Raw genomic sequence first — 15,607 nt, 5'->3', positions numbered from 1 at the left:
AGAACAATGACTTTGTGGAAGCACTTCCTTTGGACAGAAAGACTGGGTGTCCCCGAGCGGTTGTTGTGTTTTGACGATGATAATTGTTGTTGTTTTTGTTTTTGTTGTTTTTGTTTTTTTCAGGCATTCAATAACAATTCAACAAATGTCCTAACCAGAATGCATTTCTTTTTGTCTGGCGGCAGCCGATCTTTGAGGCGCCGCATGAAGTCGAACAAGCCTTCCGACTTCCGCCCCCGACTGTAAGCGGCTACTCTAGCCGATAGGTCTGTGCGGCGCTGCATAAAGTCGAACACACCTACACCTAAACCTACCCATCTCCACCCCCTGATCCCTAAACCCACCCATCTCCACCCCCTGATCCCTAAACCCACCCATCTCCACCCCCTGATCCCTAAACCTACCCATCTCCACCTCCTGATCCCTAAACCCACCGATCTCCACCCCCTGATCCCTAAACCTACCCATCTCCACCTCCTGATCCCTAAACCCACCGATCTCCACCCCTAAACCTACCCATAACAAGATAAAAGTGAAACGCACAGCTTTAAAATGCTTCTTCTGAATATATTTAGGGCTTCTTATTGAATCAAAGGTTTAACAGTCATTCTTGAGAAGTGGGACAAAACATGGTGCAAAATTCTAAAAATAAAACCTTGTAATCAGACAAACTTATATGTATATTGCTACTGATCTATGCTTTGATGCAACCTTCCAACTTTTCTCTTTTTTTAACAAAATGTATTTTTGGACTGTGTAATATAATTCAACTTTATCTTGAAGCATTCAAGATGTTTTTAACGTTTCAAAACACATTCTCATGTTAGCAGACAGATTACACTTTCACATGTGACCAACAATTCCACAACAAATATAAAATATCTTAATGAAACTGACAGAACTGATGGAGTTGACATATCTGACGGTGGTGACGAAAGCCTGAATTTGTATAGTCTTTTTAACTATCAAATACATTGAATCAATCAATTACTGTATTAAAACAAACACTGAGTATGTTATTGTTTATAAAGCTTTTATACAAGAGTCACATTTAAGTATTTTGATATATCAATGCAACACAAAATTTTATGGTGGTGACATCTGATGATGCTGACAAATTTGGCATTTCTTTCACAAAACAAATGGAGTTCATATAGTAGCCATTTAGTTTTTTTCTGTTGATGCTAGATGCTATGGAACCTGCTTCAGGAGAATAAAATGATCTAAATATTTCAAATAATTTCCTGAGAAATTGGAAGATGGTGTTGACATCATGGTTGTGCCCAGGAAATATTAACATTAGGATTTAAAATATTCTAAAACTATAAAAACTGACCAGAGCCTGTCTGACAGTGATGTACTCTGCAGAGGAGGAGTGTAGCAAGGGGTTGTTTAGAGTGACAGCTGCCCCTGATATTCCCTGATTTTATTACATTTTAATGAATGTCTGACGGTGCTGACAAAAAGTGGGGACACAACTTTGGACCCTTATGAAACATGCATGTGTCACTGAAAAACTACCTTGCTTTGATATGAGATATTATATATATATATATATATATATATATATATATATATATATATTTTTTTTTTTTTTTTTTTTTTTAAACCTGATAGCAGTTACAACTGCTGGACATGTTTAGCCCATGTCTCCAGTAGCCCCTCACTGCAGAACAGAGATCCAGGGAGTGGGGTTGGATCCACATCTAGGGGGTGGAGATGGTAAGTTTAGGGGTGGGGATGGGTTGGTTTAAGGATCAGGGGGTGGAGACGGGTAGGTTTAGGAATATGTTAGGTGGGAGGAGTTGGATCTAGATCTAACCACGCCCCCTGGATCTTGTGTTCTGCAATGAGGGCCAAGAATGACTGGTAAACGTCATATTATGCGACTAAACATAACTTCGCGGAGAGTTCAGCTACTGGCTAAGCCTGCGTCCCAATGTGCACACTATCCATCCTAAATTCTATGTGATATTAGTCATTTTTATACTATTTAGGGCAGATAGGGTAGATAGTATGCACATAGTATGCACAAGTGGTGTGACCAAATTACCAATATAGTTGTTAGTGGCAAACTAACTTTATTATTAGTTTATTGTGAGTTATTCAGCCCCTAGTATGAACGTGACATTTTGACATCTTTACAACAGTAACGCGAAAATTCCTAGAATGAAATTCGGCATTTGATATAGATATAAGTTTACAGCGCTTAATTCAAAATCATATTTATTGACGTAAATAACAACTGTAAAATGTTTTTTTAATGCACTAATAATCTACTGTGGATGTGTAGGGGTAAGGCGATATTACTTGTAGTTTAAAAACACACCGCTTGATGTCGCCAAGTACAACATCTTTCTTGCTTGTCCGTACCTGTTAGTTCATATGAGGCTTTAAAACATCCTATGGTGGTAAGTAGACTACAGCATTCCAATAATCATATGTTTTAGCTATTTGGTTAAAGGCCTTATTAGGACAGCGATCAGTGTAGCTCATATCTGTGTTGAGATTAAGCTTTGCAATGTCGAAAAATCATGATGGTATGTAAAGTTAAAAAGTTACTTCAAAAGTAAAGCAGTTTGAAATGTCCTCATGCAAATGTGACATTTAAGTATCTGAAGATTATTTTTTTCTGTTCCTTATGTCAGTATGAACCCAGTGTGCATCTTGAAGTCAGGAGGGAGCAAGGCCGTTTCCTTCAAATTCCCATTTGAGAAGCAGGTTCAGTGACATTCCTGTAAGAGCAACAAGAGCTGTGTGAAACTTCACATTTCTTCACATGTCTTTTCACATTGTACTTTTACATGAATTCAACAGAGAAGGGTTTACAACTTTTATACACCCAGGGATCCCCTATATAGATCATTAATGTCATCAGTCTAGGGTAAATGGGTAGATCACAGCTTTAAACTATTGTCTCTTTAATTATAGTAACTATTACTTCACTATTCTAGGAGTGTCCACCACCCAGACTTTTTAATTTCTCCAAAAAAAAAGTGTCTACTTTTTTGTTTGCTTGTTTTCTTAGGGCATTTCAGAATTTAAATTCATAGCAATTTCTTATTATTTTGTAATTAATAAGCCATGGTCAGTTTATTTTTTTTTTTATTTTTTTTATTTTTTTTTTTTATTTTAAATTTTACTTAATTTTATTTTATTTTTTTGTAAAAATGTAGGCTACATTTGTTTGGTATTTATGTATAGGCTACATTTTATTTATGTTTTCATAGTAAATAACTGCTGTACATTATTATTATTATATAAATATCGCCCATCAATGCCACCATTCTTTATTTCAGAATTTAAATCCCTAACTATTTTTAATCAGCCTATTTTTGTACTTTGCAAGCCAAGCCAAGTTTCATTGAGATCTTCCCTCAAAAGTGGAAAATGTAATTACCATCACACTAAATACCCACATAACTCGATAGGAAACTTGAAGGCCAGATTTCCAAGACATAACCCCTGCAGGACCTTCACAGACCCCCAGGGGGAAAACTTTGGCTACAGAGAAATATTAAGAAGCTTAAAGAAATAATCAAGGTTCGAGTGTTTTACGTAAGGCATGGTTGAAATAATGTGATGATTTATAAAATATTTAAATGCTCAATATCATTCCAATCAGACCATTGATCTGTGTTTGCTTGTTATGACATACAAAAGTTAAGAACCCTGGAATTTATGCGTTAAGCGTGTAATACCAGCACAAGCCAAGCGCAAACTTCAGTTGGGAGGTGGAAACAAGCGGGGCTTACCAGGATAGCGCGCTTAGCGCAGTCACAAGACCCGACCATACATGAACAAAAACATCCAGGCGTTATTTTCACAGCTCATCTACGTTTAAGCAAGTACATTTGGATATATGGATACTTGAGGTTCCCCATCATTTCCCTAGGGGACAATGGCGCGATGGATATCTCCAAGAACATTTACGCGTCCAGCCCTCTGCCAGCTATGAATCTTTTAATAAACCACAGAGAGGAGTTTTGAGACACTTTTCATAGTTATCTGAACTTCTGTGATGAATTTGAAACGAAAGGAGGGGCGAATGTCAAAGGAACTGACCACGAGTTGAGGAAAAAAAAACCTAAGGGAAAGATGTCTACATTTGCCACCCACCCGAAATCGATTGTATTACATTCAAGAAGCTTCGCACTTGACGTATAAAAACAAGACGCATGTTCTCAAGAAGGACACGAGACAACAGGAACTGTTGGAAGATATATTTTTCTCTGACAACTTTTCGTGCACATCATTAGGGGTACAATCACCTACCAATATATATTCGCGTAAGTTTCTATTTATGTTTGCTTATGTGAGTACATACTTTAAGATTGTAGTTTATAGTGAATTGATTAGTTCTCAGATTTCAAAAAGTTTAAACATGTAGCCCAGACAATGAAGAATAGTTGGATTTGGGTCATTTCATGTACATTTAGGTACCGTTGTATTATTTATTTATTTAGTTTCGCCTTTACTTGCAGAAAGTACAGAGAGTAAACAGGTCGAGAGTTTTAGGTAGGACTCGAATCTGGATGTAATGTTTTCTGCATAAACACTGGACCACTGCGCCACTGCTCTGACATCTGCGTATTTTACGCACGGTCAGAACTTTTAGGACGAGGATGTAATGACTATGTTTGCTTGTTTTGTTCGTTTATCAGGCTGGAAAGCCATGCGGGCTGAGAAGAGATGGCACATATTGTTGAGTATGATTATTTTGCTCATCACCTCCAGCCAATGCATGGAAAGCAAGGAGGTAAAGGAGTCGGAAAGGAAAACTCTGCTTAATCTAATCATGCAAGTGATCGAGGACAAGCCGGCGTCCAGACGCGTCACAAGTGGCCTCTACTCTTTATCTCAAGATGTGAAGTTTTCCTCTCGTGAAAAGACTGCACATTTGTCCAAGCCGGACAACAGCAGACCAATAGGTAAGCTGATTTGAGATCAGGTGATGATACAAAAGTAATCCTGGGCATTAATTCCTTCCTGTTAGTGGGAGTTTTTTCGTGCATATCAACTGCAATTGTAATGCTTTAATCACTTAATGCATGGACAGCTGTTCATATTTTGCCTTACCCTACTCTTGATTGAACTGTAAAGACAAATAACACAACCTGTATTCTTTGAGTAATTTTGAAAAGTTCAGTAAAAACAGGGACACCCTTTTGATCTGCAGAGAGTAGTAAAATGAATGCTCATGGTCTTGTTAGACAGATCACATAATGCTAAAATCATCAGTGTAGATCTAAGAACTGCTCAGAGACGAGTAAGCTTGAGAAATCACGATGCTGGTTGTCATGTAATGGTGTGTGCTGATGATCTGCACTTTGTGAGTAACAAAAGAATTCACTAAAAAAACTGCATTGATTGAACAGCAAGAAATGATTCCCGTAATTGCACATTTCCATGTACTTCACAAAAATAACATTTGAAATATGGCTTTTTAGAACTTTTTGATGTTGTGTGGTCTTATTTATAAATATTATAAATATTCCTCAACCCCCTAGCATACGTGTTGCTTAACAAATGTATTGTGCAATCACATTCTACCTCTGTATACCAACAAGAATGGATTGTAAAGAAAAGCAAGATGCCTGTCATCTTTGTCAATTACTTTTTTGCTTTCTGAGACACCTTTAATAGGTAAGACCCTCAAAAGAGCCCCATCTACATTTGTAACTAACATGGTCATTGTCACAAGACCTTCCAGGATGGTCAGTTGTGAAAAGGTTTGAAACTAATAACTTCAGTCTCATCTTAATACAGCAAATATAGTAGAATTATATATACATTCCATTGAAATATCTTTAGCTGAAATGATTGAACATTACTTGTGCCTTTAAATTGTATGTACTTAAGATTGTTCATGCTGGAAAAATAATATGTGCATATTGGTGTAATTTTCCAAAGAGCGTTACCATTTGTGCTGAACTAAATATGTGTCATTTAACAGTAACTACAATTAATATTCCATGTCACATCTAGAAGCTGTTCAGTGTTGTGATGTGTTCAGAAGCATTTTAGCATTTCATTTACTCTTGGGATTAGTTTGTTATACTCAAATACAGACAAAAACTTGTTGTGCTATTACGTGGTTTCTTCAGTGCTGTAATACCCCATTACTTCATTTAACCATAAAACAAATTTCATGAAAATTTGCCAGTGCCAGTTTTCTAGTTGGGCTGATTCTATTTAAATGTCTTAGCCATAACAAAATAAAAAAATACACTGATTGACATGTGTTGTTACACAGAATTCGTGTGCAAAGAAAAATTACACCCATAAACATCTGCTATTGCTGATCTGGATGACCTTTGAATGGGTTTATTGCCTTTACAGTTTTGCAATGAGAATTATTTGAATCCAGTGAAAACATGCTAGTTCTGAAAACTGAGTTGATCATGGACCTTTACATAATCTAAACAGTCAACACGCTGTACTGTACTGAACCCTCCTTAATAGAACAGCCCATTAGTATAGGCATTTAGTCATCTTATGTAAGACTCAGGTGTGACAACACGCGTATAGATCTGGAATTATTTTGATAGGTGTTTGATAGTTCGTCATCTCTATGATTCTCTTATTAAAAATGGAAAAGAATGGCCCACAGTAGAATGATCTGTGTAGACATCAAAAAGGTAGAAAGTCATTGCGTTTTGAATGAAAGAGGGACTCATTCATAACTCAGTGTTGTTATCCTACATTCTGAGGCAGGTTAAAATTAGCTGCTGCATGGATTTGTGGACCTGACATTGATAGGCATTACAACTTTGCATGCAATAATCTCCTTACTCCAATAGGCTGGAATTTATATGGTCTGCATGTGGTGTCCCAGTGTCGGGGAGGCCACAGATTGTACATAATTAGCAAGGACCCCAAGCCTCTAGCAGATTTACTGAGTGCTGGATTATCAATCTGGGATTGCATTCTACATCTATGCTTTAAATGGCTGTCCGTCTTTCTTACGTCAAGCATGTAGTCTCCACAGTAAAACACATGGTGTATATGACTATTATCAGTTATATCGAAATCTTACAATGGGAAGATTTCCAAGTGGTTGTTGCATGTTTGTACACTGCAGGAATTTATGAGTTTGAGATCTGACAAACTGTTAACAGTATTTACAAGAATATTTACAAACTGGCTGTAAATTCATCAGACTTACAAATGACTTCATGCCATGTGCTAGACAGTGTATTCAGTGACTAAACTGGATGCAAGCTGATGACATAATCATTCCCCGGCTAAATCACATTCATTAATGTACAGTAAATGGCTAGACTGTCCAAAGTAATCTCAGTGTTGTATGTATCAACAATATTTCTGTTGGTGTTGTGATGAATATCAAACATATTTTATAGCTGCCACTTGATTTGAGATTGTGTTTTTCCACTCATTACCCAAGGGGATACTGGGTAGTTTCAGTTTTGTTTTGTTATACATATAAAACAGACTTTAAAATTGCAATGGGTTGTCATTAATGAAACGCAATTAATTATAAAAAAAAAAATAATAATAATCTGTGCATTTTAATTTGGATGATACAAATTATAGTGGAATATCTGATAATATATCCAGACCGAGACAGATTTCTCCACAAAAATGCAATGCTCTTTCCCATTTTCATCCATCCAGCCAACCTCAAGCTAAATACAATAACAGCTTCTATGTTTATCAAACTGCTTTAGTTTGAGAGGAAGCTACTTGGTGAGTCTGTTTTGTTCACCCACAGCATTGATTGCTTATTTCAGTTTATTTAAGAATGGTCAAGTTGCTAATTAATATCCAGCATTATATGAGTTAAAAAAACACATTTCTGGTTTGGTATTGATGAAGGGGTATATTTACTAGCTTTGAGTCTTATTGATTTGGCTGGGGTGGTGGCAAAAACATTAACAGTCTTTTTGTCTTTTTGTTTCAGAGGTTGTCCCAAGAGACATAAGCATGAAAGACAGATTTATAGAACATTTTACAGGTAAAGAAAAACCCATTTCAATATGTTTCATCTTTCTTGTAGTATTAAATATTTCAAGCAGCCTTCTAAATGAGGTCTAGATTTGTGGCTATGTATTCTATGTTCAGAATAGCGTACTACTCTTACTGTTGCTGCAGTATATAATATGTACAGTATACAGTGCATGAACAGTGTGTGGATGTTATTTTTCTTATGACCTGCTACATTTGCCGCATGTTTAGTATTGTATTCTACAATGTAGTGCGTTCAACCTCACCTTCCATTTCCAGCGTCAGGAGTGAAACAGAAGTAATATCTATTTCTTGACTCATTTAATTTGACTGCCAAAAATAAAAGCCATTTTTGTACAAAACTGGGTTACGAAAAAGATAATAACGACACACCATGCACTGACTCGCATGTAGCATGAGGTTAAAAATAATCTGTTAAAAATGATGATTGTGAAATAACACCAACTGTTTCACTTGCTATTTTTAAAAAGTAGTACACTCTAAAAAATGCTGGGTTAAATACAACCCAGTGCTGGGTAAAATATGGATGAACCCAGCGATTGGGTTGTTTCGACCCAGCGGTTGGGTTACTGCTCAGAAGGTCGGGTTAAACATTTAACCCAACTGTTGGTTGAAAACAACGTAGCATGTGTTCTGTCCAATATTTACCCAGCACTGGGTTGTATTTAACCCAGCATGCAGCATATAGGCCTACTGTGCAGTATTCAGTAGCCATTCTGAATACATCCTCTGTTTTCATTCTCATTATAGGCATAATCTGAAATCTGTCTCATTAGAAATGAGCAGTTTTCATTCTGTAACACATAAGGCCAGTCAAATAAGTTAAGCCTACGGTAGATGAACTTAGTTAAATTGCTTTACAGCCTCTGGGTTGTGAAACACACCTTGTACTCCAGCCAACTGTTGTAAGGAAAAGCGCTTTCAAGATGATTATTACTCATTGCAGAATCTTTGTTCACCTATGATAATTAGCGTGAAAATATTTTTTCCAGAAGCTCATACAATGAAACTTTGTAAGAGCTTTGCCAGTATTAGAATCATTAAGTCTCTGCCCTTATTTATGCGCATGCTCTAATTCTCCTTCTGGGATTCAGCACAAGTGAAGAAGTTACAGCAACTTTACCATTTCCTTTGTACAAATTTGTGAGATTAGACTTAATGCTTAAGCAGACATTTTGAATTAAAAACTAAATGATTTCATTCACCAGAGTAATCAATCTATAAAACGCTAATTTCATGGTTGAAACCTTTTTTGTTTCAAGCAGGACCAGTCAAGTTTCCATCTGAATGCAGGACACATTTCCATAGAATTTATCACAATACAAGGGATTGTTCCAGACCATCGTGTACGTATATATATATCTTTAACTAAGAAATAATTCACCCAAAAATGAACATTTTCTTAATGTCATATCAAACCTTTGTTTTTTACGTGCCGTGGAAGACATTTTGAAAAAAAAAATCTGTTTCTTTTTCCATATTAAAAAGTAAATGGGGTCCAATTTTGTTTGTACCCCAACGTTCTTCAAATATTCTTGTTTTGGGGTGAACTACCATTTTAAAGACATGAAATGTTTCCCTGTAGTTTCAAGTTAGAATTATGTTATGATCGTAATTGATTTTTGTATTATGCTGCTTAAGTTTGTGCTTATTTTGTAGAGACTTTAGAAATGCTGCCTATGCTTCTATTTTTCTGAAGTAAAAAAAAAAGTTTTGACAGGGTGTTACACCACAACAAAAATGCTCCTCCACCCTTAGTCCACATGGACTTCATAGTGTTCAGGAGAGGTTTAGAGTTTTCTATTAAATAACGCATATCTAGTGGTGCAGCTAAAGTGTTACTCTGTATAGAGAGCATAAATGTCAAAACGAATCAAGTCTCCTTTTCTTCCATTGTACTACATTTTATATTTCACAAAATAAAAGGCAAACTAGCTTCCCATAGTGATGATCAGATTTATATTTTGGGTCACACCAGATGCCTGTTTTCTCTAGACATTGGCCGTTCAAGTGTTTTGTTTTATTTTTCTTGAGTAAAAGCACTTGTGTGTTAGTGGCCAGCGATGTTTTGTGAACTTCCTTCACGACCCTCCTCTGTGGGAATTCAAATGTGAAATTCAACCTTAGAAACTTTGGATATTTCTCTTCTAAATCAGGATCTATGAATTATTGCAAGTAGTAGCATAGAAAGTGCAGCATGCGTATGACGAAGAAGTATTATTTCGTACGGTGGGCTTTGTAAACATGCAAATCCGACCAGCTGTATGTGAGTATTTGGCAGCCACAAGGAACGCTGGGAATTACAAACGCATAATAATTCATACGTAAATCAGAGTTTCTGTCTTCCAGAGCAATTTTGACATAAATGCTCCTTAAACTGCAGTAAACTTAACACAAGATACGTTTCCATGTATGGTAAGGGCATATTCAAAGCCATTCCACGCCGTATACTTTCAAGATACTTTGTAGTGTTTGAGTTCTGCTTTGACAATGTCACTTTTAAACGGGAGGGAGGGAAACGTGGCAGTACCTTGAGAGAAAATGACGGCAACGGTGCCATTAAGGGTGGAAGCATGTGGTGCTTGAACCCACACAGTCATTTTAGGCCATCAAGTACATTACTGGGGCAGAGATGAAGCTATTTACAGGAATCCATCTAACCCTTAGCCATGTTCGTACTCTATACGTCACCCCGTGATGGCATGAGAGCTCCACTTAAAACTAAATTTCATCAGTGCGTTGGAAGTGGTGACGTGTGCTTCATGTCACACAGCACAAGCCAGAGTGTCAATATCTGTTTAACATTGTGAAAGCGAGAATTCCTTGTTTTCATTTCTTTTGTCTTGTCCCCAACAGATTATAAAAGATGTGCACGATTGCTAACAAGGCTAGCTATGAGTCCCCTTTGCACACAATCATAGAAACCGCATGTAAGTACAAAGCTGTTTAACACATATAAATATGAGTGTATAAACTATTACTTGTATATTTATTATGTGTTTGTGTGTATTTATTGTCATCTGAAACAAGAAAACTGCAAGATTTGTAACATGATAGCCAAGCCTGCTCCTGGTTACTGTTGGGAAAGTTTTGCATGTTTCTTTAACTGAAACCTTAGAAGAAACTTTGAGTAAGATATAATGGCAGTTTAATCATGGCCATCTGGTACATTCTGAGGCATGCAGTTAAAGCACGGTTCACACAGGCAGAATAGAACTTCCAGAGAGTCACATTTAAAATCCACTTCTAAATTTGCATTGTAACACACGTGCCGTGCAACTAGGAACTAATCAATTTGAAGTAATTATACACAAAGTGATGTGACAAAGTCTCTCAAAAGTCTGTGTTCTTGCAATTAAAATTGAAATGTATTATGCTTTAAAGAAACTGATTTTGACTTCAGATTTATGTACGCAGTGCACAAGCTTGGATCTAGCAGCCTTTTCCTGTCCTGTGTTGTTTTTCCTTTTTGCTAAGTTGCAGTTGCGTAATGAATTTTATTTATTTTTTTGATACATCAGATAATTGTATATTAGATTGTGTAACAAAGTGATTAAATAACGATCTTGGCAAGTCAATCAGAGCTCATGTGTCAAAGAATCAAACATTATTCATTTAATTCCTAGAAACATATTCTAAATAGTTCACCACCAAACTGTGACGCTGGCATCAGTCTGTGCTGTGACATCATCAGCTGGAATGAGACATGCAAAGAACCTGTTAGTGAAAGGTGAAAGACTCCATTACCAATCTAAATGTCAAATGATGGGTGAATTATGGTGGTTTTATTAGGTTATGATTACTCTTGCTCAGACTGGTTTTCCTCTGAATCAATTAGAAATGGTTAAATTGCCTTTTGTGATGTGAATAAGTGATTTCCACTGAAGTGGAGAGAAATGCATTCAAGCCTGAAGTTCATTGTTTCTGTGTATGACAGGTTGAGCTGGTTGAGGAACTTAATGTCGTACGCTGTCTTCCTCATACTTTTCTCTAACTGTAACCGAATCCAAAAAGTATTGATTTAAAAATATAAAGGAAATTTTAATATGATTAAATATTAACATAATTCTGCTAAATACTGTATGTGTCGCAGGTCCTGAGGATATAAACGAAGAAACTCCAGAGATGTTGGAGTGAATTATTTTTTCCAAGGAAGTGCCTTCAAATCACTGCAATTAACTGTCATTGTTTTCATTTATGTCATTTCCAAGTATAATTGTTCTATAATAATAATACAATATATTTTTTTGCTTTTTATCATAATTTATGTTTGTTTTAAAATATAGTTTTGTTTAATAGCTTTGCTTTTTATATTATGAGTTTTAAAGAAAGTATTATTTATCTTTGCAGCCAATTATTTATTTAAATGATATGTAAATATTCTGTCTTGATTACATTTGAATATGTATCTCATTAAGCCACCATTACTCTTAAATATATTTCTGTTCCAAATATATTATTTCAAATCGAAATATTTTATTTCATTCCTTACACTTAAAAAAAATGATTGTGTAGGCTATATGAACGTTTCTTACCATGCTGTCATTTCCATGATATCTACCATTGGCACTTATTGAAATTCAAATGATGAATTATTTCAAATGATAAAAACACATTGTTTGATAACAATGGTAATATTGCACTGATGCTTTGAAAGAATAAAAACATTCAAGCACAATATTTAATTTCCTGTTTTTTTTTATTCCAAATTTTATTCTGTTCATTCTAAAACTGTTTGATCTGATGATATATTTCTCTAAAGCATTCCTGTGGGTGATAATAAATGACTAGAGCATGAAAACATCATATTTTGGGTTTCTTTTAGCTTATTTTGTTGGATGATTGATTGGAATATGGATTGTTAGCTATTATGAAATCTGCTCCATTCCAGTAATTGAGCAGATTTCATAACAGCTGACAACCCATTTCTTGTGTATCAGGGGAACATAAGATCATAAATCTCTCACAATATCATATTCATATATCCCAACGTTGGGCACCAAGTCTCTGTCACCCTTAAATTTCTTGTTTGACTTAATTGCTTACATGCTTGTATAATACTTCTTTATAGGTGCTGTCATGCAATTTGATTTGCACCTTTATTTTTACTTTATGTATTTATTTTTAGAGTAGATATCAATTTGAAGTTATAGTTCTGTAATTGTTTATCGTGATTTCGAAAGTTGCTTATCTTGACTTTGTCTTGGATTAAAGTATTTTATCTGTTTGTTTTCAACAGCTTTGCAGATACAACATCGCTACAGTGTGTCTTTTTTAGCACTGGAGTAAGACTCCGAATGAGAAATTCTTAATAGAAAAGCACACATACAAGAGTGGACCCTTTCAAATGAGCAAATAAACAGAGAATATTCACTCTTGGAGATCCTGTTCTTGTATTAGAAATGACAAACATTTTGTCATCCCCTTCTGTTGGTTTTACTAAAACGATGCAAATTAGATACTTTTGAGAGCCACTAAAACTGTGGCTTTATCTATATCTCCATCGTAATCAAATATTTCCCTGATCTGATCTGGGTGGTTTTTAACACAAACATGAAATGTGGCCTGGAGCTGTGTTTAATTGTTGTTTAGAGTGACATAAACATATTAAAGCGACCACTTGAAAGCTGTGCCAAAACTCACAGTGCTACAAGTTCTCACGCCAGAATGTCTCTGAAAACTTATCAAAATAATTAGTATGGCAAATGCATAACAGGATCTTGCTTATCAGACATATTTGTCTTTCATACTGTCTAAAAGGGTCATATCATGCATTTTTTACAGTTATTTCTGTTCCCTCAGGTTCATTTATAACGCTACTTTTTTTCTTTCATTTTTCAAGTTTTTAATGAAAATTTTCCACTTTTTCTCTGACCCTAGAATGACGTAAACTGATACATTTTTATATTACTTTTCTGGCTGCTGTGCCTTTAAGACTCCTATTTAAACACTACTTTGCATGTGCAATGAGTGAAAGCAGACATCATTGACGTGTAATGTGAATTTTCAAATGTATTCATCTATATGACGTCAGAAAGTTTTTTTGCAGATTAGTAGGCTATCAATAAATCATACTTTTCCATTTTGGAAGGAAGCTTTTTAAATAGAAATCAAAAGATCTAGATCAAAAGATTAGTCTTGCTATGACCCCTTTTAAGTGTTCTTAATAAACCAAAACCCTCTCCACAGATTTTGATGAATGTGAACTCATGCCACCAGCTTTCTGTCAAAAAATGGGATTCTCGCTCCAGCGCTCCTCAGTGAAAATCTGGGAAAGTAATACCGGGAAATCATTTTCCTTCACCATTCATCATTGTTATCTCGTGTGACATGGTTTGAGTGGTTTTTAGAGGCTTCTACCAAATAGCAGTTGGTTTTACTGCTCTAGAGGGAATCTAAATCCTCAGACATAGTGACTTTAAATGTCTGGCAACAAACAATTCAGCCACTATTTAAAAAAACATCTTTAAATGCATCCCTCTCTAACTGATGGCTTGCGTCGTAATTAAGACTCTCTGTCTGAAAGCATCAATACATCACTTCAGACTGAGATTATTGTGGAGTCAAAATGGCAGGCATCTTGGGCTTTCACAAACAGTCTAATTTGATTCCGACGCTATAAATAAGGTGGATCCACCGGGGCCGTTACAGAGCCTTCTTCTCATCAGGTGGGCATAAACAATCTATCGTGATCGAAACGGGATATCACTTATCACAAAGACAAACAGCGGAGATTAAAGAACGAGACAGAAGACGCACAAGGGAGGATATGTGGGAGGGTTCTAACACAATTACACCCAAACACACAATCCTCCAGTTACCGGCAAGCTGTCCGGAGATAAGTCTAACAAAGGCATTCAGAGTTCTTCATCACTGAACCGAAGAGCCCCGGCTCCATTCATGAAGTGATGAATTGGAGAGACTTTTTGTCCAATAGTTTCCCTGGTCATGTTTCTTGACTGCATCCTCAGTGACTCACCAGAGAGTGATGTGGAAGTGTCTATTAAAGCAAGACCCAAACCTATTGACTTCACAGATTCGTTTGTGTGTAAATCTATACTTCATGTGAGATTCACACACTAAAATAATTATAATGTATTTAAAATGTGACTGATTCAAAGTTAGGGGCTGAACATTCTGCATTTACATGCAAACATGTTCAGGATAAGTGTGTGAGGCACTTTCCACGAAAACGATGTATGGCCTAAAATAGGACTTTTGAAAAAATAAAGTACTTTTTTTAAGGTTTTCAGGTTACAGAATATATAAAAAATGTATACAAAGTTAGCTGGGGCTAGCTAATTTGAGATAAAATGTTGAGGTGATATATTTCCAATAAGGAATTAAAAAAGTATCAATAATAGTTAATCTTGGTGAATGCAATTATCAGTTTTTTGTAAAAAAAAAAAAAAAAAATGAAAAGTAACTGTAAAGAATTGAATTGTTATAATAGATAGATAGATAGATAGATAGATAGATAGATAGATAGATATGAAATAAATGCTGTTCTTTTGAACTTTCAATTGATAAAAGGAAAAAGTCTCACAGTTTCCAAAAATAAATTAATTAATTAATTTCTGAAAGATCATGTTTTGTTTTTTTTTTAATAAAATGAAAA

At 35.6% G+C, this 15,607-nt stretch overlaps 1 protein-coding gene across 3 annotated transcripts; it reads left to right on the top strand.

Annotated features, from left to right (window-relative positions):
• The first annotated feature begins 3,725 nt into the window (after positions 1-3,725).
• On the top strand, positions 3,726-12,796 carry alkal1 (ALK and LTK ligand 1). Of its 3 annotated transcripts, none has more exons than XM_079382634.1 (6): positions 3,726-4,289; positions 4,665-4,931; positions 7,925-7,978; positions 9,252-9,335; positions 10,846-10,919; positions 12,083-12,796. In XM_079382634.1, the coding sequence occupies exons 2-5, from the start codon at positions 4,676-4,678 to the stop codon at positions 10,908-10,910; spliced, it is 459 nt and encodes a 152-aa protein (XP_079238760.1). In that variant the 5' UTR covers positions 3,726-4,289; positions 4,665-4,675; the 3' UTR covers positions 10,911-10,919; positions 12,083-12,796. The 3 variants fall into 3 exon arrangements, with proteins under 3 accessions (XP_079238760.1, XP_079238761.1, XP_079238762.1); XM_079382635.1 differs by having other exon boundaries at positions 9,255-9,335; positions 12,083-12,794; XM_079382636.1 differs by lacking the exon at positions 9,252-9,335 and having other exon boundaries at positions 12,083-12,665.
• The last annotated feature ends 2,811 nt before the right edge of the window (positions 12,797-15,607 follow it).

This window comes from Barbus barbus (assembly GCF_936440315.1).
Source record: "Barbus barbus genome assembly, chromosome: 28".
Lineage (NCBI taxonomy): Eukaryota > Metazoa > Chordata > Actinopteri > Cypriniformes > Cyprinidae > Barbus > Barbus barbus.
This window is presented reverse-complemented; position numbering and strand designations above follow the sequence as displayed.

What these genes read in the sequence shown, in the direction of transcription:
- alkal1 (XM_079382634.1), top strand. Translation starts at nt 4,676, where the DNA reads ATGCGGGCTGAGAAGAGATGGCACATATTGTTGAGTATGATTATTTTG. An exon ending in ATTTATAGAACATTTTACAG is followed by an intron (nt 7,979 to 9,251) that starts GTAAAGAAAAAC and finishes TTTTGTTTCAAG; the next exon opens with CAGGACCAGTCAAGTTTCCA. An exon ending in GGATTGTTCCAGACCATCGT is followed by an intron (nt 9,336 to 10,845) that starts GTACGTATATAT and finishes TGTCCCCAACAG; the next exon opens with ATTATAAAAGATGTGCACGA.